This window comes from Ornithorhynchus anatinus, chromosome 15, assembly GCF_004115215.2.
Source record: "Ornithorhynchus anatinus isolate Pmale09 chromosome 15, mOrnAna1.pri.v4, whole genome shotgun sequence".
NCBI classification, from domain to species: Eukaryota; Metazoa; Chordata; class Mammalia; order Monotremata; family Ornithorhynchidae; genus Ornithorhynchus; species Ornithorhynchus anatinus.
In genome coordinates this window covers 23370925-23397359 of record NC_041742.1, presented here as the reverse complement: position 1 = coordinate 23397359, position 26435 = coordinate 23370925, and the positions used below count along the sequence as shown (strand labels likewise).

Sequence of the window (26435 nt, the reverse complement as noted above, 5' to 3'; positions counted from 1 at the left end):
TCTAGCATTCACCCAAGAGCCCCGTGTGTGGGACATGCACTGTGCCCAACCATTAAAAAAAAAACAAAAAGCAACAACCAAAAAACCCTGTCCTAAGTTGTCTCCCCAGCACTTCAGGGCCAAGGGACTAGAAGTCTTTAGGAATTAGGGAATATTTGCCCATCACTTGCAATGCTAATCGAAGGAGGTTGGGCACCTCTTCATTCAGTTGTATTTATTAAGCACTTACTGTGTGCAGAGCACTGTATTAAGCACTTGGGAAAATATAATACAACAGTAAAGAGTGACAACCCCTGCTCACAACGAGCTCACAGTCTACAGGGGGGAAGACAGAGATCAGTACAAATAAATACAAATTTTCCTTTGAGTAGATAGGTTCGAGTCAAGCCAATTTGAAGGATTAAACTAACCCTAAATTCTTATCTCTAGATTGTAAACTCCTTGTAGGCAGGGATGTTGTCTCCTTAGTGAACTGCCCTCTTCCAAGCATTTAGTTCCGTGCCGTGGACACAGGAAGTGCTCAGAAAATAGCTTCGATTTTTCTCCAAGTCTCTCAAGGGCCAGGTTCCTTAAAAGGTTTTTTTCTTTTTGAGGGGCAAGGGGGAGGAAGTCGGTTGATTTTTTTTTTTTACAGCATCAAACATATCTGTGCCTCCAGAGAGGACATGGGATAATGCCCATAGGAGGACTCATTCAGTGGAACCGCTCAACATTGTAAACAGCTTAATGAATCTGGTTTTCCAGGTGCCTGCGACACATTGTTGATGTCTGAGACAGCTTGTACATGGTAATAATGGCTCGGGGAGGTAGGTAGACTTTTCATATAAAAAAAACCCTCAGAAAACAAAACCTCAGCAAATAAATGTCAAGTACAAAGTGAACCTGCTCTTCCATCTTCAGTAGCCTTTCATCCGGCAAATGATTAATAGCCCTAGATTACCGTTAGGCCTGTGAGCTTTAAGGAAACATCACCTCACGTGCCGGGCATTTCTGCTTTGACTTATGCAGGGCAGATATATGGAGCATCCCTTGCTCTTGCAAGATTTAGTGAGGTATAAAGGGAAGCGCTAAAGCAAATACGGACGTGACAGTCATTGCCCAGTTTAATTGATGGCCTCCTGCCTGTGGAGGAAATCTCCTCATGATCGGTTGAAACGAGAGAGGGAGAGAGAAAGTGAACTTGTTCTTGACACATCCCATCCAACCCGATCACAAAGACCCAGAGCAGGTCGGAAAGAAGATGGTATTGACTGGGTTCAGATGGGGTTTGAAACCCCTTTTCCGTCTTAATTTTTTCTATATTTCAGACAGCTCAGAGTTCAGGTTGTAAGATAGTCACCGATTGCCCCACGCGGTCACTTAGTGTTGTCTTGAAAAGGATACAGCTGAGAACAGTGACTTTTACCTGAAGCCATCAGCATCTCTCTTCCCCTTTCTATTAATCCATCAGTGATACTTGACTGCTTAAACTGTGCAGGGTGCTGTACTAAGCACTTGGGAGAGTACAATAGAGTTAAGTAGACAGGATTCTTCCTCTCAAGGAGCTTACAATCTAGTGGAGATAGGGAAGCCAGTCCTTAAAAATCAGTCTCTCCCTGCGCTTGTCAAGTTGGGTGGCTCTTAGCGAGGCATATGTTTCTAATAATAATAATGTTGGTATTTGTTAAGCGCTTACTATGTGCAGAGCACTGTTCTAAGCGCTGGGGTAGACACAGGAGAATCAGGTTGTCCCACGTGGGGCTCACAGTCTTCATCCCCATTTTACAGATGAGGTAACTGAGGCCCAGAGAAGTGAAGTGACTTGCCCACAGTCACACAGCTGACAAGTGGCAGAGCTCGGATTCGAACTCATGACCTCTGACTCCAAAGCCCAGGCTCTTTCCACTGAGCCACGCTGCTCCTCCTGCTGTCTCTGCCCTTGAATCACCCCATTTTACCTCCAGCCAAATGTCAGCTAACTCCTCTTGCTTCTGCATCGTGGGAGGGGCCAAACTGGATGGTGGTTGAAAAATTTTTGAACTCTGCAGTGACTCAACTGGGGTTGGTGGAAAAGAGAGGTGGTTCCATCTCTTAAGAACCACTTCATGAGGGGCTGGGGCGGTGCGGGGCCAGAAAGGAGCTAAAACTGTGGTCTCCGTTGTCCAGGACTCCAGGGCTAGTGAGGCCCAGTTTGGGGAAATGGTCAGGCTGGTGGTTCTGCTTAATTTTAATGGTCACTAGAATGGTATTAATAGGTGATGTGCCTACCACCTCCTAAGTTCGGTAAATCATAATCTTATTGGCCCTTTCTCATTTTCTTGAAAACAGATTTTGTATGTGACTGGTCTCCCATGCACGAGGCTTCCGTTCACGGTCGACTACTTTCTCTGAAGAAACTCATCAGTCAGGTAACTTACGTCAGTATTATGGTTATAGGCCATCTGTTCTATTTCTTATTTTTAATCTTGAACCCAAGTACCACTGTAAAAACGAAGCCACTCTTTAAAAGCGCTCCCCGTTGTGTAACTTTGCTGTAGACAGCCCTTCAAAGGGAAAAACCCCCAAATTACTGGTTCCACTTCTCCGGTTAACAGAAAGAAGAGAGGGTGTCTACCTTCCAACTGATACACCTCCAACTTAGTAACTGTCAAGGAATCTGAAGCCATTTCTGCTTAGTTTCTGGAATATACTGAAGTGCTCATTAGGGACGAGGCACTGAGTTAAGCACTGGGGTAGATATAAAGTAATGAGATTCCTATAATAATGAGGCTCACCATTTAAGAAAGCTTCTGGTTCTTCTGGCATATCAGGGTGTGACCTCCTGAGGCACTGCCTCCTGGGATTCCAGTTTTCCGTGTTTCTCCACATGGGTATAACACATTTTGTCCCAAGCAACTTTTTCGATTAGCGAGAGTGGAAGCAGAAGGGATAACCAGAATAGAACATCAGGAAACTAGTCGACAAAGTCTAACTTGAAAGCTTTCTCCTTCATCCTTGTCATTTGCCCCAGAGGGAAAAAGACATTCCACTGTCTCTTAAAGAACAAAAGAGAAATCAAACAGTCCTACTTTTGGGAATATTCGTTAAAGCACAACGTACAGTGGCTTAGATTGCTGGGATTCATAATTGCCAAATAAGTAAGAAGCTAAAGCTCCTCTGTGTCACGCTTCATGCTCTGCGCAGTGTTAGATCCTGACTTTGGGTGGCTGGTACCGTCAGAATCAGGTAGCTTTAGCTTAGTTCCTGTCTCCACTCCCCAGCCTTCACTTCCTCCCAAGGACCCAGGAGCCTTTCTCCATTCTGCCATCCCCTGAACGTACCCTTGTTCCTTCTGGCGCCTAGAGGAAGGGATCCTGCCTCCCACCTCTAGCTAGCAGATCCAGTAATTGATCATTAGATTTCATTGTTCAAATTCATGGTAATATCGCCAAGATATTAAAAAAAGACAGTAGCACCAGACTTCTCATCGTGACTTTCTCGTTTCATAAGGGCAGTGGGGTAAACCTCCTTACCGCTGACCGCGTGTCTCCCCTTCATGAAGCCTGTCTTGGTGGCCATCCTGCTTGTGCTGATGTCTTACTAAAACATGGGGCCCAGGTAAGTGGTCCCAGTGCGTTAATTAGACATTAAAAAGAGTGATCCATGGGATTTCAAAACCCTTACTGTTCTGATTCCGAATGTTCCAAAGTTTTATCCAGAGATATTCCTACGATCAGACACTGGCAGGATGTCTGGTGTCACTTTAAGGAGGGTCTGGTTACAGCCAGATTTCAGTTGCAGCTACCTCATCCCTAGAGTAGTAGTTTTTAGAATAAATCCCTAGCTCTCTATCTCTTTGGCAATGAATCTAATCCAAAAAGCACCTTATGCTTCAGTTGTCGCCTGCACGATTGGATAATCGCAGCCCCCAAAGAGAGAGGATGACAGAACCAAGCATGAGCACAGTAGATCGAGATCTGTAATACTCAATTGCCTGACCTGTGCTGTATCTTTTTAGCCTCCCCCAGCACCAGTTGCCTAACCTTTGCTTTCCACTGTCATTGTTGAACGTGAGGAAGGAGAAACGGGACTATGTAGTTGAACCAGAAATGGAAAAAAATCAAACTCATTGTGTTAAATTCACTCCTGGATGAAATTCAAAGGAAGCCCAAGACCACGCAGTCTGCACTTTAGTCAGCAGGGCAGTGACTCTGGATATTTAAAGAAGCAGAGACCCCCACTGAGAGACCCACAAGACCTATCCCCAACTCTACAGTTCACACTGCAAATGCTAAGCTAATCAGGTCTTTTCCCTGCAGGTGAATGGCGTGACTGTCGACTGGCGCACGCCTTTGTACAATGCCTGTGTCAGTGGTAGTGTGGACTGCCTGAATCTCTTATTGCAGCATGGAGCCAGCCCACAAGCAGTTTGTGACCTGGCCTCACCTATCCACCAAGCTGCTAAAAGAGGTAGATCCACGCAAGCCTCGCTATTTTCCCTGGGCATCACCAAAACACATGTTGCAGTTTGAGTTAAAAAAGAAAGGGGTTTAATATTGGGGTATGTGCATCCAAAATCATGCTTTCCTAGTCTATGGTTGAAAACAATGTTGTTTCAGAGCAAATAGAGTTTGGTGGCCAATTCCCACGAGTTTGGAACGGTGTCTGTATTCATCCGGAAACAGTGTGTCGTCTTTGGATTTCTTCATCCAAATCTGGACTGACCCAAACTGCAATGTGTGGTGGCATGAGATACCCTTTTAAGATGCCTAATACTGTCACTGCACTCGTATCGAGAGAACCTATCACTAATTCATTCCAGACCTTTCAGTTTGGTCATGTTTACCAATGCTAGTGTATAAACTCGCTCACTGCATTTAAATAAGTTACATTGAGAACGCCCTCATAGATGGGAACTGCTGATAACTCTGTGAAGTAGTGGTGAGTGTTCTTAGCTGGGTGTAATGATGCATCATGGCATCACTGTTTTTTTGAATTTCAGGGCATGTGGCATGTGTGGAGTCCCTAACATCTCACGGAGTGGATATAGATCACGATATCAAACACCTAGGGACTCCACTTTACGTGGCTTGTGAGAATCAGCAGATAGCCTGTGCCAAGAAGCTACTTGAATCAGGTAAAAAAAAAAAAAAAAGTGAGGGAGAAATTATAGGGCTATTACCTTTTGAACCATTTTCCCCTGCCTCATTTTTGGACTCTGAACCAAGATTTAATGATATTTGGCTTCCCACTAGGTGCAGTGCATTGAACTAAGCATTTGAGAAAGTATAACAGAACCACTAAACACATTTCCTGCCCACAACAAACTCACACTGTGTGGAGACCTATCTACAGAATAGGAATTCATTCAGTTTTATTTATTGAGCACTTATGCAAAGCACTTCACTAAACGCTTGGGAGAGTACAATATTACAACAGACAGACACAGTGCTGTAGTTGAAGTCTTGAGCAAGTTATTTCATTACTAAAAGAGCCACATTGGAACCCAAGCACTTGCTTGTTGTAGACGCATGTACACACAACTTGTGGCTGCACGTACTGTCCCCTTCTCTACACTCAGAGAGGAGGTACAAGGGTCGCAGTGGCATCCGAGTTGGCGGGAAATAGCACTGAGTGGAAGATTTTTCAGCCACTCTTGATCCAGCAGTTACCAGCAGTGGTGGTAGGTTGTTTCTTCTTCCAACACTCAGTCTGTAGGCCTAATTTTAACGCCCGTGGAGTGAATAAGGGTCAACCTAAGAGCCGAGGGGGAAGAGGATATAGGCTCATTTTATCTTAGCGTTCATTTGCAGGAGGGTACCCAGACCGTCCCTTGATGCTAGGGCTGTCACCCTAGCTCTGCAGGCGATCCCACGCCTCACGCTAAGCTGGTGCCCACGTCAAATGGGCATCCTGTTATTTCCACGATCAGTTACCCAAATGGGTCAGTAGGCTTCTGAGCCCTACAAGTGGATTTGATGTTCCTCAAACATCAGATATTCAAATGTCTTTATATCCATCTTGGTTTTATTGATCCTGAAAGGAAGCTGTATTTCAGAGCTTGTTAGCCAGTCGCGGGAATCACATGCTAAAGCCCCACTAATCTATCGAGAGCCTTCCTGCTCTTCACTTTAGGGGGAAGTTTTCCTAGGGTATCACTGTGACTTTCTGGTTTCAGTTTTTTCTGAGGAGACAAAAATTGTTTTTTGATCTGTGGGTCAGAGATAAATGTTTTGGCTAACGCAGATACATTCTTGGCCATTATTGCATAGGAGCGAGTGCTAATAGAGGCAGAGGTCTGGATTCTCCTCTTCACTTGGCTGTCACGAATTCCAACGCAGATCTGGTCCACTTGCTGATTGACTTCGGAGCAGACACGCAGTCCAAGAACAGAGAAGGCAAACGGCCAGTGGAGTTGGTTCCCCCGAGGAGCTCTCTGACCGAGCTCTTTTCTCAGTTAGAAGGTACCCAATACTTAGCCCAATCTAAACCTTTCCTTTTTTTTAATGTTATTTGTTAAGCACGTACTTGGTGCCGGGCACTGTACTGAATGCTGGGGTAGATACAAGGTAGTCAGCGTGGACACGACAGATGAAGTAATTGAGGCTCTGAGAAGTGAAGTGACTTGCCCGAAGTTAAGTGACAGTGGCAAGTGGCAGAGCTGGGCCTGTGCTGTTTCCACTAGACCACACTGCTTCTCATTGACCTGCCAGAGGAGAGGCATATAACTCCAGAGTCCTAAATCCGCTTTTTCTGTCAAAGGCCACGTCCTTTATCTTATCTCCCGAAGCAGGGGAACCAAACCGAGACACTACCCAGGAGATTTAAAGAGTGGAAAGGGTGGAAGTGATGGTTCCGTTGGTATCCTTCTTTATTGCATATTATCTAAATCAATTTCACAGAAGCTTTGAGTCGGAGTGGAATTTGCACCCTTTAAGTTGCCACCTAAAAATGATATTTCTCCCGTTACCTCTAACCCATAATCCAAAAGCCCTCAAAAAGGACCCTTTCAGCCTTGACAAAAAGAGGGCTGAGAAGACCTGTGAATCCTATGGGCTCCATTTTCTGGGTTGTGATAAGATCTGTAATTAGAGCTGATCTCCAAATGTTCTCATCTACATTATAGTGGCATTTATAGTTCCTGATGGTATAGACAGACTTTCTGTTAACTCTGCCAGTTGTCATTTAATCTATAATTATAATAATTGTGGTGTTTAAGTGCTTACTGTGTGCCAAGCACTGAGGTAGATACAATATAATCAGGTCTTATACTGTCCCTGTCCCTCACAGGACTCACAGTCTAACCAATCAATAGTATTTGATTGTTTTAACAGTCAAAAACTCATTTAATATTGAAGGCTAAGTAGTGAATGTAGTAAATTGTTTGTAGATAGGGGTTTTCTTCTAGGGAATGCAGCGAGGGTGTCAGGGGGGCGACCTGTGGGCTTCTTGCTCTAGGAGGAGTATTATATAGGACCTTTAAGTTCCAGAATGTAAAATTGCTTAATGAGACCCTTTCTCCTTGAGGCACTGATGGTGGCCGGGGAAGAGGTGAGGGGAAGGAAGAGGAGGAAACAGGAGGCTTTACTGTCCAGTCTGCTTTGTGATAGGAGACGCCCCTTACCCCGACTGTAGAGGCCGGGTAACTGTGAAGCACCCACGGCCAGACACGGCCCTGACTGTTCGGTAGGCGTGAGGGAGAGCCAGCAGGCCCCCGCTTCCTATGTCCCCTCAGGCCCGTATTCTGACCACTAGTCACTGTGGCCACAAAGACAGAGGCTGTTGGGACAGTGCCTGAGTCTGAAGCATTTCAGGAATGAGCCTGTCGAAGGCTTGGCTGGCAAGACTGAGCTTTAGCACTCTCTCTTGGTCCTCCATCAGTCTGAACTCACGGGGTTGTGAGGGTTGAGACCGGCAAGAGAGGAATTAGTTTGAAAATTCTGCCTCTGACCGTTCGGTAGATCTGGGGTTCCCCTCCGCCTGTCCCTCCCTGCCAATATGGACCTAGCATTGCCGGTGTGGGTACCATCCCTTGATGAATTGACCTCAGGTCAGTCAAGTCCAGGGATTGACTTGTCTTATGGCCTCTTCCTTTAGGGCCCCTGTCCTTGCTCCAGTTATGCCGCCTGTGCATTAGGAAGTGCTTTGGGATCAAACAGCATCACAGGATAACTGAACTCCTGCTACCAGAGGAGCTGAAACGATTTCTCGTGCACATTTAAATGTTTTCTTAGCACCGCGGGAACATTAAAAAGGCAATTTTTCAAACAAGCGCTGGGGCTGATTCTTTCGGCTGTTGGACTTTGCAGAATGAAAGCGGACTTGGGTGCAATTGTTTCTTTGCAGGTTGACATCTTTGAGAAGAGAATTCTGGACAAGGCCCCGTTGTGGCGGTGAATGAAAGGGCTGTTTGGTTCCCTGCCCCCACGAGGGTTGGCAGCTTGGCCCGGTGGGCTGGGTGATGTGCCCAGGTACCCAGCAGCCTCCAGACCTCGGCAGCTCTGCCACTTGCCAATGGTGAGCCAATTGGGAATCTCACTGGGCCTCCATCTCAGTGTCTCTGTGGGGAGTAAGAAATGAAGACACCTGCTCCTTCCCGATTGTAATGAGATCAGGGTGAACTCAGGCAGGCGCGAAGTTGGCACCACTGAAGTGAGCAACCATTTCAAGGACCAAAAGTCCAAGGTCTAACCCAGGAGACCCTATTAGACTGATCCTCTCCTCCGTTTGGCATGCGAGAAGTCACCCTAAAACCCCTCCTTCTCTGCCCTTTCCGTGATTCTCCTTCTCTTCAGGCCGGGAATCGAGTGGGTAAAACACAATTAATTTTCAGCCAAACCCATAAACACCAAAACTAGGAACTCAGCACAGTTGAAAAGAAGTGTTTATTTTCACACAGTGGGTAATAAGCACAGGAGATTGGTTGCCACAGGAAATGGAAGCGGAAAACACCCCTAAATATTAGACAGGTTTGCAGGAAATCAAGGCAGGGTGCATATATGGGTTTTCAGAGCAGGCAGTGAAGAATATTGGATGGTACTGCCCTAACCATAAGAATCCATGTCAGAGGGCAATTATCCCCCTGTTCTAAATATCCCATTGCATTGTTAGAGAGTGTGTACTGGACTGATGGACCTGGAATAAGTCCCAGAAATGGAGTTTTAATAGTCTTATTTTGGAGGAAAGAACTGTCATTGGCAGAACAGCTGCAGGATGTAGGGCTATCCAACTGGTTCTAGTGGGTCTGTAGCCACTTGGGTTTGGGTATTTTGCTGTGTGTTTGTGCATCTGCATATGTGTGTCTGTTGTTTGGGTAATGTTTTTTGGTGAATGAGTAAGAGTATGTTTCTACTCTGTTGCGTCTTTTGTGTGTCCATGTATTTTACCATGTTTGTTTCCCTTTGACAGGGTGTATGTGTATGTGTCTCTGTCTTGCAACTGGCAGCCAGCTCTTCCCCCATCTTCTTTTTGAGGATGTGGTCTGAGCTGGGTATATGGGTTTTGACTTGCTCCAGTTCCCTTTCCCCCATCTCCCGGGACTGCAAGACTTGGAAACTCCTCCCTCTGTGGCTCTTTGCCTTCTTCTCCCAGGCTCCCTCCTTACCCCACCTCTCAGTCCCAAGTCTCTGACTTGGTTTCCTGTCCGAGGCTCATGCCCTCACCCTGCAGTGCTTCCTACCCATCCCTCTCAAAGCACAGTCCCTCTCGGCTCCACTCCCCTGCTTGCCTGGGCCACACCTGGGAGCTGTGGTACTCTTAGCCAACGGTGACTTATTTCTCTCTTTCCCAACACCACTCTTCTCCTTCTGCCTGGGCATGTTGTCAGCCTCTGGGAGCGACCTTGCCTAAATGGGTGGAAGGGCACCAGAGCCGCCAAGATACACGGAACAACTGATTACCACAAGCACAAAAGCACACTATGAATGAGTGTCCGTATTGTGGAAAACATTTGCTTTTTGATCTGGTCTGGGGATGAAATAGAGGAAGGATAAATGATTGGAAAATATATTCATCCCTAGGGCTAACTCTGCCAGAAGCCTCAGCTAAATCATTCATTTCACAGCTTTGCTTTACCAAGGATGACATTTTAAGGGAGGGAAGGCAAGCGAGACTGTGAGAACCAATCCAAGTGAGAGACTCAACAGGGAGAGATTGCAAGTGCAGTATTAATATTCTAGCCACAACGCCCTGTTAATGACAGCCAATGTAATATGATACCAGAAGTAATCCCTTAGCCAGAATCAATTTTTGTCTTTCTCAGATGTTTCCTCCAGTTATCCTCAAGGTCCACCAGGCAGCAGACATGCTGGCAGTCAACCCGTGAGGGTGGTATGTGGGGAATGCAGTCATCACCGTTCTTGGCTCCTGGGCACTTAGGGAACGACCTTCCGATGATCCCGCATTTATCTGGATAGAAGGCGATGTGATGACCTTAGGAACACTTGCCCACATGGGTAGTGTGGTTCAGGGGCCCGGGTAGTATGGCACCAGTTTCCTGTCATACAAGGTTCATCAGCAAAGGTAACTTTTTCGTGACAGGAGACGGGAGACCTGAGTGTAATGCGCTGTTCAGTCCCACACCCTGAACTCTTATGTGTTTCCCCCCAGCCCACCCAGCTCACTGTATCTCCTCCCCGCCCCGTGTAGCTAACCAGATGGTGCTACTAAGGACCATTTAAGCAAGATGTTTTACTCACCCCAAATGAGGAAGGCTCCCCCCCCCCCCCCCGCCTTTCTTTTACAGCGGCGTCTAACGTAAATACTTGGCAAAGTGTAAGGGATATAATGGACTTTGGGGAAATATCATGATCTTGCTGCTCCCTCCCTGCAAGTGGAAAAATAATGCCTCCTTTCTTGGGATTATGGGATGATTAGTCTTACCAGGCCTTGAGTTTTTAAGGGTTCTGCTCGAGTCATATAGCTCTGACCTAGCAGGGGTGGGAGTGGTGTCCTCTGTGGGAGAGGGGCGAGGATGAGGCGGGCTAACTTTGACCAGCGGGGGAGAGAGGGGAGTGGTTTTTAGGCTCCCACTGCTCCAAGTCTACCCGAAAACTGGATTCTGACTGTGGCCCCATGAGCCATCTCTGCAGGCCTGGAGGCAGCTATAGTACTGAATGGGTTTTTCTGGCCAGATTGTCCCGGTCGTATGTTCCCATCACTTGTAGCCCCAACTGTCCCACCTCACTGGGTAAGACCCCCGGTTTATCATCCCTTATTCTGGGCCAGCACCTTGGTCAGTTTAACCCCACTTAGGTCTGATGACATCAATCAGTGGTATTTATTGAGCCCAATCTTAGGGAGATGTAAAAATGACTGAGAAATAGTGGGAGCAGGAGGAAGAACAGAAGCTGCATGGCTTAGCGGACAGAGCACGGACCTGGGGGTCGGAAAGATTGGGGTCCTAATCCCTGCTCAGCCACTTGTCTGCTCTGTGACCTTGGGCGAGTCACTTAACTGCTCTGTGCCTCACTTATGTCATCTGTAAAATGGAGATTAAGGCTCTGAGTCCCAAGTGGGGCAGGGGCTGTGTCGAACCTCTTACCGTAAAAGCTTTCCACAATTCCCTTATCTGAATGACCCTTACCTGTTAGGAAGTTTGCGTCCCTTCGATTGGGTTTCTCCCGAGTCGCTTTGCAGCATGAGACAGGCACCACTAGATGGCTCTCGGACCTTACTTGGCTTAAGCAATTTTGTGAAATTCACGGTTTCGAGAGCAAATGAGTAATATTTGACTAGAAAACAATTTGTGTTGCATTTCTTCTTAAGGTGTTCTTCTAACTCAGGCAGAATCTTTCTTCTGTCTTCTATGCCGCCAGGAGGATTGACATGAGCTGAGGGGATTTCCAGACATACCTCAACATGCTGGGTGGCCACTGATCCACGCGTGGATTCCAGGTAAGGCGGCACATGGACATTACCTGTCTGAGCAGAGCACGTAATGTAACAGGCTGAAACCATAAGCTTTATTTTGCGCATGCGCATCGAGTTCCCTTGGACTTAAAGTGTTTCTCTGAGGGGGACTGCTGACCCTCATATTTGCTCCAGAGCTGGCGTGCTAAACAATCCCACATCCCTGGGAAATAGGGCATGGTTTCTGAGCTGTGGCTCTGGGCAACGGGAGCTGAGGTTGAGCTCCGAAAATAAAAACAACGGACATAAGGCATCGACTTGGGGTTCGTGATGGAAGGGACCAACTAGCTGAAAACTGCATGATGCAGTGTAAAATAGGATCAATTCAATTAGGTGATCTACCTCGTGCCATAGCTGCCAGTATGGAGTAAAAATGCATCCTACTGCAGATGCACAAAGAGGACACCCCCATGAGGGATTCCTTCTCCCCAGCTTGGAAAAAGGACTTAATTCTGAAAGCCATTGTTCCGACTTGACATCAGACGGGCTGGTCTACCCTGGAAGGGCCTCTGGATTCCTCCAAATTCAAATGTCCAGGCTTACTTTACCCCAGCTCCTGCCACCAAGTCCCGCAGCTTGGAAGCAGTGCCCTGGTTCAACCGGGCCCTGGGAGAGGGAAAGCAGCGCTACTTGTGAATCCCTCCAAGGGCAGGCTCCTTGTCCACTTGCCACCTTTTTACTTTTTTCCATGACTCAGTACAGTGCCCTGCCCAAAGTAAATGTTTAATAAATACTGTTACTTCTGGAGCGATTCAGGGGGTATCCCACCTGCAACACATCGAGAGGCTCCTTGAACTCCCTCAAGTAACGTTTTCATGAGCAACACTCTTATCCCATGTAACTGTAGCAGCAGTGGAAGACATCAAGCAGTCCAGATTTCCTTAGTTCCAAAAGCCTCCGATTTAAATCCTTGAACTCCATTTACATGGGTAGTGGTGACTCCTTAGACCAAGATTAATATGTAGCAGCCTTTGTTTAAAACTTTATCTCTCCTGCTAAACTCTGTGAGTGTAGGGATTGTGTCGAATTATGCACTTAGTGCTGTGTTCTGCACAGAGTAAGTGTGCAGTGCGTGCAGTTGATCCTGGTGATTCCTGGGGCTGCAAACAGTAGATTGGAAGAAGAGTTACCCCTCTAGCAGGGGAATTGGATGAGTTGGTTACATGGTACTTGGGATGGGAGACAGGTGATTAATTTCCTGAGGAGGACATCATTAGAGGTCAGTGGGAGAAAAGCAGCTTTATACAGACATTCTTCCAAAGCACCCAGGGAAGAATCAAAATAAGCAGGAAAGTCCTATTGCTGTCTCTCTAAATATTCATTCATTCATTCAATCGTATTTATTGAGCGCGTACTGTGTGCAGAGTGCTGTACTAAGTACTTGGAATGTACAATTATGCAGAAGTTACAATTCCTTCCCAACAACGAGCTCACAGTCTAAAAAACCTAAATGTTCTCTTTTGTGTGAGGCACAAGGGTTATGAATGGCTGTCTTTATACGAAGATGAATGGACTAATGAGCTTGTCTCATCTAATATTAGTTGTTTGCTTCCAAGTCTCTAGTTCCCTATTTGACTCCTTCAGCCATGATGTTGCGGCATTTACACTGCTGTTGGCTTTCAATCTTCAGGTTAACGGAGAGCCTGTAGCGATGGGATGTGTGGAGAAACATGAGGAATGTGCAAAAAGTGTAGGGAAGGACAAGTTGAATTAAGCAAACATATTATTGAACACTATTTCGTGTAGAGCACTGTATTAAGCACCTGGGAGAGTACAGTAGACATTTCCTGCCCAGAACAAGCTTACAGTCTCGAGAATAATTGGAGTGGTTTATGATTGTCAAACGGATCACGAGTTTCCCCTTTTCCTCATGACTCAAGTCTTCAGTGGCAAAAGTTTAACTGTAGTCTGCATCCAGGAGTTCCCCCAAAGAGTGCAGTCGGACTGAAGAGTGAAATCTCAGCTGGCAAAATGGAGATATTTAATTTTCTTTTGAATGGATTAATAGGTGGCTTCCGAAAAACACTTACCCATATCTAGCCAGGAGGAGTAAAAATGCTGCATAATGAGGGACAGGAGTAGACAGAATTATTAGAATTAGCTGTGCACAAGTCATCAGCCAAAAAAAAATGAATAAATAAAAATTACACAGTCATTTTGGTCAAAGGAAATAGTAAAAAAATTGCTAGGTCCCATCCAGACTTCCTGATGAAAATGAGAAATTCTGAGAAGTGTAGCCAAATGGTACACTTTGTTCCTTTCAGGTAAACGTGGCTTTGTTTTAAAAGTCTTAAGAAAACTAATGAAACTCACCCTCCTTTATAATCCCCAAAAGTGGGCAATTGAATATCTACTGAGTGATTTGTTTTTTCCCACAGATATGAAAAAGCTCTAATAAAGGATACCTTCATTTCTGAAATTAGAGAAAGCACAGTGTGATGGATAAGTAGGCTGGTATTTTATTGAACTATTTTAGCTGGGTGCCTGGGGAAATATATTTAATTGGATTTAAAAAAAAAATTATCTGGTAGACTATTCCAAATTTTACTGGATATATATCTAATTATTTTTAATCTCAGTCAAGATATACCTCCAGGAAGTCTACTAATTTTTGATAATGCTGTGATTAATGATCTATCTGCAGTTGTACCGAATTTGTTGTCAGGTAATAGCTTACGGTCTGAATTATGGGGGCCATCTGGAAGAAGGGAGAAGTTAGAAGTTGATTGTTTTTACAATCTCAAGTGAATTTTAATTTAAACGGAGCTGCCAATATAATTTCAAGACTCATCTCGCAATTGTTTAAAAACCAGCTGTGGAAAAACTGGGACATCAAGTTAACTCTAAAATAGATCACTCTTGGTCTTTGTGATAACCATTTTTGTTTGATGTGAAGGTTAGATTTTGAGAAGAAGCAAGTTCAAAAGCAAAAGTAATCAGGCACGCCTTATTTCAGTGCTCTTATCTTCTTGTTAAGATTCCCCAGCTCTAGTGGGAGAATGCACTGGGCCAGTTCTCTGTCCCAAGCTGTTCCATCAGCAACAGGATTAGATTCACGTTATAAAGTGGAAACTGTCTTTAGTAGGTTGAGAGAACTTCTGAGAGTAACCCCACAGCCATCTTTTGTGGTTCTCATTGGTCGAGTGGTCTAATATCTTGCTTCTGTTGTACTTTGCCAAGCACGTAGTACAGTGCTTTGTCCTCAGTAGATGCTCAGTTACTTGTGGTATTTGTTCAGCATTCACTATCTGCCAAACACTAACTGGAGTAAGTGCTAGGGTAGACACAGGATAATTACTTCAGACTCAGTCCCTGTCCCACAAGGGGCTCAAAGTCTAAGAAGGAAGGAGAATGGGAATTTAATCCTCATTTTACAAAAGAGTAAACCGAAGTACAGAGAAATGAAGTGACTCGCCCCAGGTTACACAGCAGGTAAGTGGCAGAACTGAGGTTAAAACACAGGTCCGCTGACTCCTGGGCCCATGTTCTTTCCATGAGACCCCTTCTAATACGTAGGATTGATCGGTTACCTTTTGCCTGCCCTCCATCTTGATTATGTCGGGAGCCCTTGGCCTTGTGGTGAGGTTCAAGTCAAGGCATTTAGGTGGAGGTGACTGGCAGAATCCCATCCCTGAGCTTGAGTCTTCAGTGGTAGTCAATGGAGCAGGGACTGGCTTTGCCACCTAGAGGCTATCAGGCCCACCAGGAGCTTCAGTTAACCGAATGCCAGGCAGTTCTGCTTGCTGAGCCTAAGGGAAAAGACTGCCTCGGAGAAGACAAGAAGACATTCTAACCAGCCTGGGTACAGGTCCTTCTACAGGGTTTCTGACCTCACAGAATGCTCCTTCCTGGCTGTTTGGTAATTAAGGAATAGTTGGCTGGGGTCAGGGGAAGGAATAGGTGGCTTCTCAAAATGTTTTCTGCCCTTGGGATTCTGGGCCAGCTGGTGACGTTGCTGTTGTAGGTAATGTGGAGGGGGCCTGCCTAGCCCTAGTGTGGCCAGCTAATACTTACTCTGATTTTGAACCCAAGGAGAAAGACTGGATTCCACCTGAAGAACCAAATTGGGGCAAGGAAAGCAGCTGACTCCCTGCCTGGCCAAGAGGAGACTTCAGAGCCACAGGAGATTTGATGCCAGTGAGTAAGAGGTGGAGCTTTTGCTACCCACAACTTTTACCTCCTTTCCCCTAATTGTACTTCAGCATCTAAAATCCGGTTTAGCTAAATATAGCTGTCTTGGTGTTCCCGAGCTCAAAAAGACATATCTTTTTATCTCTTTTCCATCCCCCAAATGACACTTTGTTCCATATTGAACTTATTTGAAAATGCCCTCACCCCAACCACAGCCTTCTCATCTCCCCTGGACATCTAGTCTAAGGTGACCAGCCATCCCCCTGCATAGACACCGGAGCTTTGAGTTCAGACTTAGAAGTTCTTCTCCACCTGACCCTGCTTCCTTGTGGGCAACGAGTAACAAGCAAGTGTTCCCAGAGGTGTCTGGTTATTTAGGTGGGAAATAAATTAAAGGTGTCTTTTCGGCTTGTTTTTGGGGGACCATGGTTTTGTAAAGAGACACGTTTTATAGGCTTCTGTTGGGTCAAACTCATACTGCTTTTCAGTTGGCCGTTGCCAGTATCCTTGTTTTGAAAAATATCGACTTTCAAATTGAAATAATAGTTTGGGTTCACAACATGCCTCTGGCTGAAATGGACTTGATAACAAAATGGCAATTAGAAGGGGTTTAGGGGGGAACATTGCATTAGAATAGTTGCTTTGGAGGAGAGCGTGAGTGTGTGTAAGACCCTCAAACCAGGAAGATCAAGATCTCCTCCCCCGGCTCCAAAAGGTCAGCACATTCCTATACTCTATTGCTTTGAAGCAGATAGGGGTGTAGGCACATTCTGGTGGGTAGATTGATTCTGTCATGCTCTCTGTGATATCTGTTCACAGTGGGCTAAGGAAACCACAGATGGTCAGGCTGCAGAATCCACCTGGAGACTGTCTCGTCTGAAGGGATGAGAGTGAAGGGCAGATTGAAAGGAGTCAGTCTAGTGACTGACAAGGTGCGTTTAAATGTCAGGGACTGGGCACCCTGGGCAATGGGAGGAGGATTGTTAAGAAATGGGAGGAGAAAAGTGGTATTGGACCCACCCGCAGACCCCAGACTGCAGGCTTGCATTCTGTAACTAGAATCCTCAAAGTAAAGCAGTATGGCCTATTGAAAAGAGGAGCCTGGGAGTCAGAATACCTGGGTTCTAACCCTGGCTCTCCCAGTTGTCTGCTTTGTGACCTTCAAGTCACTTACCTTCTCTGTACCTGTTACCTCATCTGTACAGGGGATTAAGGAAGTTAGCTTTGTGTTGGACAGGGATTGTGTCCAACCTGATTATATTGTATCTACCCCAGAGCTTAAAACAGTGCCTGGCACATAAGCGTTTAACAAATACCATAAAGGCAGTAGAGATCATGAGTTTGGAGCTGAGCACTAGAGTTCCATATGGAATCACCCAGTCTCTTGTAGAGGGTTGGCGTAGAACATCTGATTCACTAACTGAATCTAAATAAAAAGGGGCTCCCTGCTGAGGCCAAAACTAGAGTCCTGGTGGGACTGGGTATATCTACACACTTCATGCCAACTTCATCTAGAAGCAATATTAGAACCCTCCCCAAACATTTGATTTTTTTGTGTAAACCTACAACTGGCATATGCTGGTTGTTTTTAAGTATTGCGGAAGAAAGGGGCACGTTTATGTATAGAAAGTGGCAGCGTACAGATTGGCTGAGAAGATTGCGTGTGCACTTCTCGTTGTCATGTGCCCACCTCCTTCCCTTTTGCACTCTGAGCCCCAGTGGAAACATGACTGACAGGTACGAGATGGCATGAGTGATGCTCCACAGACCACCAGCCCCATAATCAGTCCTTTGACCAGCGGTCTTGTTTTGTCTTCCTTTTTTCCGAGCCTTGTCTTGTTCCAGACGCGAAACCCTATCCCATTCTTGAAAGAGAACAGCACCTGACCTGAAACTAAGCCGCTATCTACTGGCCTCCTTGCATACAATTTTTTCAGTCCCCATTTCGTATGTTTTATTTTTACATTTCAAAGAATTGCATATTGTTGCTTTGGCAACATCATTTTTTGAGTTTGACTCTTCATTCCCAGTTGCTCTCCCATGGTTGATTTTTTCTTTGTTTTTTGAGGTTTATGAAACCTCTATTATGACCAAAAACTTCATATCTTTTGTCAAGACCATTAAGATCAGTTGAGGTGGTTATAACTGTGAAATTAATAACCATTTCAGACTAGAGATGGACTCCAAACCAGAGAGAGAGCATTTCCCGTCTTCAGGACTGGCTGAGCTGTTTGGAGGATCACGGCAAGGCCGTGAGAGATGGCAGAGGAAATTAGAGTGTTGGTCCAAGAACAGATGTTGACCTATGTCAGGTAGTTCCTGACTGCCATTGGCAGGAAAGTGGGGGAGAGAAAGAGAGAGATCCTCTGTGCACCTACGAAGAGTTCTCTTATGATTCAAAGACACACTGATAGCGAGACAGAGCCCATTTGTGTGCCCGTGTTTAACTCCAAGCCGATATGGAGGAGTTGGAGAATTGCTGGTAGCGGGAAGGGTATTAAAATGAACAAAGTCAAATATACATCTCCTATTTTTCTTCTGGAGAGGAAAAGAATGTTTCAGAAATGACTTGGATTACCGAGGAGTCAGATCCATATGGGGTGACATACGATTTGTTCTTCCTTGTAGTGTGGCCAAATAAAACCGTTGGCCGTAAAGTACAGCCGAAAGAAGAGGAGGCTGGGGATATTAGAAGCTGCTTGTATTCAGGAAATTATTGGGATATGAAATGAGGACATAGCTGCCAAGGGAAATAGGTGAAGCTACCAAGCAGCAAATCATTTAGATTTGGAATGGCTGAGTCACAAGGCTTTCCGAGCACAGTGTAGCTCCTAGAATGCTGATAGGCAGATTAGTCATGGGGGAAATGAAGGAGACGAATCCTTGGCTTTTTCAGTCCAAACCTTTTTCTGTTATCAAGGAGAGCTAGCAATGAAAATAGGAAGAGTGTTTTAATAACCAGCAGAACAGCTTGTATCCTGGGCTTAGGGCCCAATATGCCTCCCTCCCCACCCCTCTCTTTAGTGATTAGTAATGTTTTTTAGAACAGCTGTTTCAAACTGCCATGTCTGACTGAAGGACACAATCCATATCTTTGATGCTCAGAATTCAACACCAGTCGCTACCTGTGCACAATTAAAAGAACACACCACTCGGTGACAGCGGACAAGTTAGACTGTTAACCCCCTTGAAGGCAGGGGTCTAACAGCTCCACTGTACTGTCCCAAGCTTTTAGTACAGTGATTTGCACGTAAGTGCTCAGACAAGCAGCATGACTTAATGGAAATGGTGAGGACCTGGGTCTGCCTCTTGCCTTCTGGGTGACCTTGGGTAAGTCACTTCTCTGTGCCTCATATTCTTCATCGAAAAAAATGGGAGTTAAATACATATTCTCCCTCCTCCTTCAACTATGAGCTCCAAAAGAGATAGGGATTGGGTTCGACCAGATGTATCTTGTATCTTCTCCAATGTTTAGTACAGTGCTTGGCGCGTAGTAAGCGCTTTACGTACCACAATTATTATTAATAAATAGTATTGATAAATGCATAAAGGTAAAAGAACATTTAGTCCCTCCACTCAAGGATCTTACAAGACAATGGGAGAGGTAAGACTAGCACATATAAATAGACAAAAATTGAACGCGACAGTTATTGAACTTATACATATATGCAAACCGTTGAATTAATGGTATTTATTGAACTCCTGCTGGGTGCAGAACATTGCACTAAGTGGTTGAGTGAGAACAATACAACAGAATTAGTGCACATGCTTCCTGCCCAAAAGGATTTGATAGTTTAGAAGGATTAAACAGATGTTTAGTCATAATTTCAAGGTTGGAAGGAGGACTGGTGGTAGCTGAACTGAGAATCTAGATCACTTTCCTGACACTCATTGGTAATTCATGTGCTTGCTTCTTGCTTTAAATTTAATGATGAGTGGCTTATTGAGTGGAAAGATTAAAAATATTTTTTCCCCAAACTCAGGGAAATTTCTCAGTTGGTATAAAGGAGCAGACCACTTTCTTTAAAGCCCAGTTTTGACTAGAAGCATCTTTGTTCATTAATCTATACAGTTTCTTGGAGGCAAACAGAGACTTGAAGTCCACCTGAAATATTTGACTAGCCACTGAAGCACTTTCCATATTTGTTTCCTCATTCAGAACCTGCAATTCTGGGAAGCAGATAGTGCATTGCCCAAGTTAGACAGTTGATTAAAGGTTTTGTCTAACCAATTATTCCAGTCTTCCCGCAACCCTTCCAGAAGATGTTTGTCAGGAAATGTCTTTGAATATCAATCTAGTCAAATGCACATGAAGTAGATTTGAGTGAAGCTTTGAAGTATTCATGAACTCCTAAGCCACGAGAGATTTAGGTAAAGTACCTAAAATAAGCTTATACACGAAGCAAATGTTTATCTTGACATCAGCTTTTTAAAATTACTCTGCAGTAAATCATCTCTCATTAAAGAGGTAAAACTTGTATTCTTTCATCTCTGGTGATTGCCTGGAGTTTTAAAATATAATTTTCAAAGTGACTATATTGAGTTCGCAGTAATTACAACTCTGTGCTCTGCCTGCTAAAAAGTCTTTTTATGAAATCCTGTATAAATTAATGAAATGCAAAGACATCGAAGTCTTCTCTGAGAAGAGGAAACAATTCCAAGTTGGAAGGGAAAATTTCATTTCTCACTAAAGAGAGAAGTTTTAGTGCACCTGCATTATTTGTGATATCCTCATGCTGAGCAGTGAGAAATCAGGAAGCCCAAAATGTTGGAAGGAGAAGTTCCCTAATGACTGGTAATAATAGTATTTACTGAGTACAATGCACTATTCTGATTGTTTGGGAAGTGCAATCAAAGCAAAACCTTCCCTGGATGTCTAAGCTTTCATTTTTGCCCACATCCAGAAATCTTTAGGCTACAAGAGCATTAGCAAATCTTACCTAACGCTTCCTCGTGACTCTCACTTTTTTTCTAGGAAGGTCATTGGGCTCACTCCTGATGCCAGTGGCAATGTGCTGTCAATTGGATGGAAGATCCTAGCTACCCTCTAGGGGAATTCAAATTGAAAATATGAGGCTTGGGTTTTTTTCCCGATTTTAATCCACTCATTTCAACAGGGAGCTATAGAATGTACACAGCTAAATTGTAAACCATCTCCAGTCAAGTTCTAAACATCAATCTGTCCAACCTCAGTTAATGGAAAAAACTCCTTTGGGACATGGTTATGATTGGAGGAAAGGTTAAGGCATAAAATAATTCTTAAAGATGGTGGATGTCTGTGGTGGAAATTATAGGAGCCTGAGTTGTAGAAATTGGAACACTATCTTTTTGATCATTGAGTTAATAAGAAAAAAAAATTGGCTGATGACCATCCAGTGTTATACTTGCAAAAAGTAGTTCCTTTTATCCCCTGGCTTTTTTTTAAAGTGAAAACTCCCCCAAGCTTGAAAGAACACTCCTATGTTGTCTACATGTGATTCCATCGTGTTAATGATGGGGGAGCTTTCAGTTATTGGAAATAATGACTAAAAGAGGGGTAATTGTATGATGGACATAGCTTGCAGTGAATTTTGTTTTTTCTAACTTAGTTCTTGCCTGTTGAACAGAGCCTGGATTAGTGTCTGATTCCCCGGCAAGATTGTAAACTTACATGAGGACAGGGATTGTGTCTAATCAGTGGTAGTCAACCAAGTGCCTAGGATAGTGTTCCTTCCACAGGTTTGTTTTTTAAGAAAACAAACAGAGCTAAGATGGGAATGGAAAGCTGGTTTCTGTGAGCTAATATTTCTCAAACATTTAGGCTGCCCTGGAGAGGTGATCTGAAAGCTGCCATGAAAAGAGGTCCTGGTACCAGTGAGTGGGGCTGAGGAAATTGGAAAGCAGACGTAATGAGCTAGTTGATTCCAAGAACATTTAATATGCTAGATTGTATACTCCCTGAGGGCAAGGACTAGGCCTTCTACTTTTTGTTGTATATTCCCGATTGTCCAGTACAATGCTCAGCATTCTGCTGCTCAGCAAATACTGTTGTAGAAAATGATGGTGTTATTCTCCCGCCTTTCATGTCTCTTCTTTTTTGTATTCTGCAGATGATTGTTGATTCATTTCATCCAATAGTATTTATTAAGCACTTACTATGTGCAGAGCCCTGTACTAAGCGCTTGGAATGTACAAATCGGTAACAGATAGAGACAGTCCCTGCCCTTTGACGGGCTTACAGTCTAATCGGGGGAGACGGACAGACAAGCACAATAGCCATAAAATGGATTGTGTGTTTTCTTAGTCTGTTGATCAAGGTGGAGAGAGTGCAATGGAAGGAAGTGGACATATTTGGCAAGGTCATATTTGGAGAAGCGGTGTGGCCCAGTAGATAGACGCTTAGATCTGGAAGCCAGAGGACATGGGTTCTAATCTTGGCTCTGCCAGTTGCCTGCACTTAACTTCTCCGTGCCTGTTTCCTCCCTGCAAAATAAGGATTCGGTACCCGTTCTCCTTCCCTACTTAGACTGTGAGCCCCATGTGGGACAGGGATTGTATTTGGGCCTGATTAACTCCTATCTACCCTGGCACTTAGAACAGTAGATGACACAGAATAAGTGCTTAACAAATACCATTTTTAAAAAAGGCCAGAAGTGGTAGTGGTTCACTGGAATGGATTTACATTTTGAGTAGGAAAAAGAACACTTGCAGGATAGAAAATAGCTGAACACTTGATTTGAGGAGGATGAAAAGTTGCATTCCATTTCTCCTTTGGTTATGGGTGAACTTTGCTCAGTGGACATAACTGTTTATTTTGCTTCTTGGTCTGCAATATGTGTCAGACTCTTTATGCCAGTGATTTAACTAATAACACAGTAGTAGCCAGTAGTTTTGGGTCAAACTTGGGTTTCTTTCTGAGAACTGGGAGACATCAAGCCCACTTTGGGCATTCAGTGGTGGGGAATAGACCATTGACCTCACAAAATAATGGCACTTCTTGGATTTTTCTCTTTCGTCTACAGCACTGCATTCATTTTTTCCCATGGTATCTTTTGATCTGTGAAGGAAGATTTGTTACTTCAAAGTTTAAAGTTATCATTCCTTCTGGCCTCGTACTTCCACACAATGTGAGGCATCTGTCCTAGGGATTTAGTGCAAAAGGTCCAGTGTGTCCCCAGCCATGATTAAAATGTAGACGATAAGGGCTCCTAGTTGTAGGAAAGGCATTTCTCAAGATAAGCAGATCAAGGGTTGCCTTAAAAAAAGCAAAAAAAAAAAAAGCAATGTTCTAGTAGAAGTGCCAGAGTAGCTGTAAAGCATGGAACTGTTTCCAGCGCTCAGCAGCAATAAAGCACAAAATGGCCATATGTCAGCACACAGAGCACATTCAAATTAATTCATTTTAAGGAGACAGCGTACAAGAGTGGATTGGGTAGTTGATTCCTGTTCGGGACTATAATTGTGGATCGTGTCTTTCAAGGTGAATTCCTGCTTAAAGTCTTAAAAAAAGCCATCCCAGTAGCATTAAGCAGGTTGGCCAAATGGAAAGAGTACAGGCCTTAGAGTCAGAGTACCTGGGTTCTAATCCTGGCTCTGCCTCTTGCCTGGTGAGTGACCTTGGGCAAGTCACTTAACTTCTGTGCCTCAGTTCCCTCATCTGCAAATTGGAGATTTAGTAATCCCGCCTACTTAAAAGGTGAGTCCCATTTGGGACCTGAATATCCTGTATCTTCCCCAGCGCTTAGTATGCTGCTTGGCACATAAATGCTTAACAAATAACATGATTATTACTATTAATAACAACCAAAAAGGCCACTGATTCAGGAAAATGGTAAACAGGGAACGCTATTGTTTCAGAATGTCTTGATTTTAGAGTGATTTCCCTAACCAGGAAGACAAGTGGAAAATTGGAGTCCATGTTCTTCTTTGATGCAAATATTTGAGATGAAGAGTGTGTAAATCATGCCTGGAGGCTGTACCTTTTCAGGACTTTAAACCAAAATGGGGCCAGTGCTGTTTCTTCTGCGGAGTATCCCAGCTTGTAACTGCTTCCTCTGTAGAGCTAGGATTCACTACCAAGCATTATTCTTTGTTATGTTTAAATCAATACTTTTAATCCATTTTAATAACCGCCCCTGAGGCCGTTTTTGTTGACACAGCCAATCAATCCTGGCGATCTGGAATCACAAACATTCAACAAGTTGTCAGCTCCTTTTCTGTCAGTAAATTCACCCTTCACCTCTCCGGTCCTCACCACTAGCCGGTCTGTCCTGAGGGTACTTTGGACTCTGTTGAAGAAAAACTGCATAAGCAGTAGAAAGCCAGTTTTCCAAAGAAACTGGGAGCAGAAGAGTTGTCGTAGTGGTATTTATTGAGCACAAAGTGGGTACAGTGCACCGTTCTAAACCACTGGAGGAGTACTTTGAGAGGGGCCGGGGTACTGCGAGCTGGTCCATCTGTCATTGTAAAGGACACTGCGGCCTGCAGGAACATTTGAGGAGGGCAGAGGAAAGGAGGATTTGGTCACCAATGAAGTTTAGATGGATATATCAGTCAGTGGTATTTAGTGAGCGCTTACTGTGTGCAGAGCACCGTATTAAGCACCTGGGAGAGTACAGCACAACAATATAACGGACCCGTTCTCGGCCCACGGCGAGCTTACAGTCTAGGGTGTCTGGGATTTTTACTTGTGATTTGGAGCTCTTTTGACAGGGCTTCACCAATGGAAAAAGGAGCTGCCGGGACTCCAGCGATGGGGAATCTTTACTTTAGAAAATCTGTAATGAATCTGCATGTGAATATCACCGCCACGTACACCATTGTCCCAAGCCGATTAGAAAGAGCAACTTGCTGGTGTGATGCCTTGTGAAGGTTGGATGCTTTTAATCTACAATGTCTATTTTTTTTTAAATTTTGCTTTCAGAAGTGATCAGAAAAGCCCCAAGGTGCTGGGGCAGAGCCCTGGCCTGAGCCAGGCCCAACTCAGCCCTAGCTGGGCTGGTTGTAGATTCCGAGAGTGGCACCGTCTCTCCCAGGAGTGTCACCAGGCTTGAGAGGAGGGCCGTGGGGGATCATGAGAAGTTGGCTTCCACATAGCTGTCTTACTATTCATTCATCCTTGTTCCTTTTTCCGACCTTGACTAGAGCTGCTGTATGGGTCAAATGCCGTCACTCCCTCTCTACCGCATCCTTGGATGCTAAGGCGTAGTGGATAGAGCATGGCCTGGGAGTTAGGTCATGGGTTCTAATCCCTGCTCCCCACCTGTATGCTGTGTGACCCTGGGCAAGTCACTTTGCTTCTCTGGGCCTCAGTTACCTCATCTGTAAAATGGGGATTGAGACTGTGATCCTCATGTGGGACAGGGGCTGTGTCCAACCCAATTTGCTTGTAGCCCCTCCAGTGATTAGAACAGTGCTTGGCACATAGTAAGCACTTAACAAAGACCATAATTATTATTAGAGTGATGGCCAGGAGAAAAGCAACAAAGAGCCTGGATCATGCACCACCTGGATACTTAATCCCCATTTATCAGAAGGTCATATCAAAATTAATATGGTTAAAATGAAAAAAATGCTCACTCTATCTGGACATCTCAAAATAAACTTTTTTTTCCCCCCACCTAAAGATCATTACCTCAAACTCAGGAGGATGGTTGACGTTATTCGATGATGTTTGTTATGAGCAGGGAGCTTTTCTACCAACTCTGTTATACTGTTGTGCTCTCCCAAGCACTTAGTACAGTGCTCTGCTCACAGTAAGCGCTCAAATACATCGATGATAATGAGAAAAATAGCTTCTTGATGCATTCTAGCTTATGCAAATATAAAGGTCTCTTGTACCATGCAAAATGAACCCAGTAGGTGGCGAGCTTCTACAGTGGGTTTTAGAAATTATTTATCGTAAAGGTACGCGGATTGCCAAAGAAGGCAGCTAACTCCATACATCTTCATTTCTTTTTTTATCAGTTCGGAAGAAACAGAGCAGCTCAATAATGCCGTAACCCTGCTGGCCCTGAAAATTCGTTGGTGGGCCTCAGAATGGCAGAATAAATAGTAATAGTCCTTACACTGCGGCTAGAGGGATTTGGAATCCTGAACCTAAAAGGTCATCTGGGCCAGCCCTCTGGCTCTAGGCAAGCGAAAGCAAAAAGCAGCCTGGATGCACAAGATGGTCTTTTCCTTTCTCTCAGATTCGTGGAGCAAGATGACACAACTCCTTTTGGTAGCTAGTTCCTGGGTGTTTTTATCAAACCTAACCACAAGAAATAATTTCTTATTTGCAGCCATAGGCTTTCCAGATTTCATTTTAGTTTAATTTCTCTTACTTTGCAAGAACTGGTCAGTATTATAAAATCACTGTCTTTAATGATCAAAGGCTCTTTGATTAAGATCATTGTGGGCAGGGGGTGTGTCTACTAACTCTGTTGTCCTCTTCCAAGTGCTTAGAATAGTGCTCT

At 44.5% G+C, this 26435-nt stretch overlaps 1 protein-coding gene across 4 annotated transcripts in view; it reads left to right on the top strand.

Moving 5' to 3' along the window:
• Positions 1 to 26435, top strand: part of ASB9 (ankyrin repeat and SOCS box containing 9) — a 73268-nt gene that overhangs the window by 1477 nt on the left and 45356 nt on the right. The window contains exons 2-10 of one of the 4 annotated variants that reach the window (XR_003764714.2): positions 2308 to 2387; positions 3469 to 3576; positions 4278 to 4428; positions 4961 to 5095; positions 6231 to 6422; positions 8305 to 8475; positions 10220 to 10479; positions 11775 to 11853; positions 15901 to 16005. Coding sequence is in view for 2 of the 4 variants with exons in the window: in XM_029079633.2 (XP_028935466.2) it covers positions 785 to 806; positions 2308 to 2387; positions 3469 to 3576; positions 4278 to 4428; positions 4961 to 5095; positions 6231 to 6422; positions 8056 to 8180 (813 nt within the window). In the remaining 2 variants the exon portion in view is untranslated. Of the gene's footprint in view, positions 1 to 744; positions 807 to 2307; positions 2388 to 3468; positions 3577 to 4277; positions 4429 to 4960; positions 5096 to 6230; positions 6423 to 8055; positions 8230 to 8304; positions 8476 to 10219; positions 10480 to 11774; positions 11854 to 15900; positions 16006 to 26435 lie in introns of those variants that run through there. The other 3 variants (XR_003764716.2, XM_029079633.2, XM_029079628.2) reach the window with 3 other exon arrangements.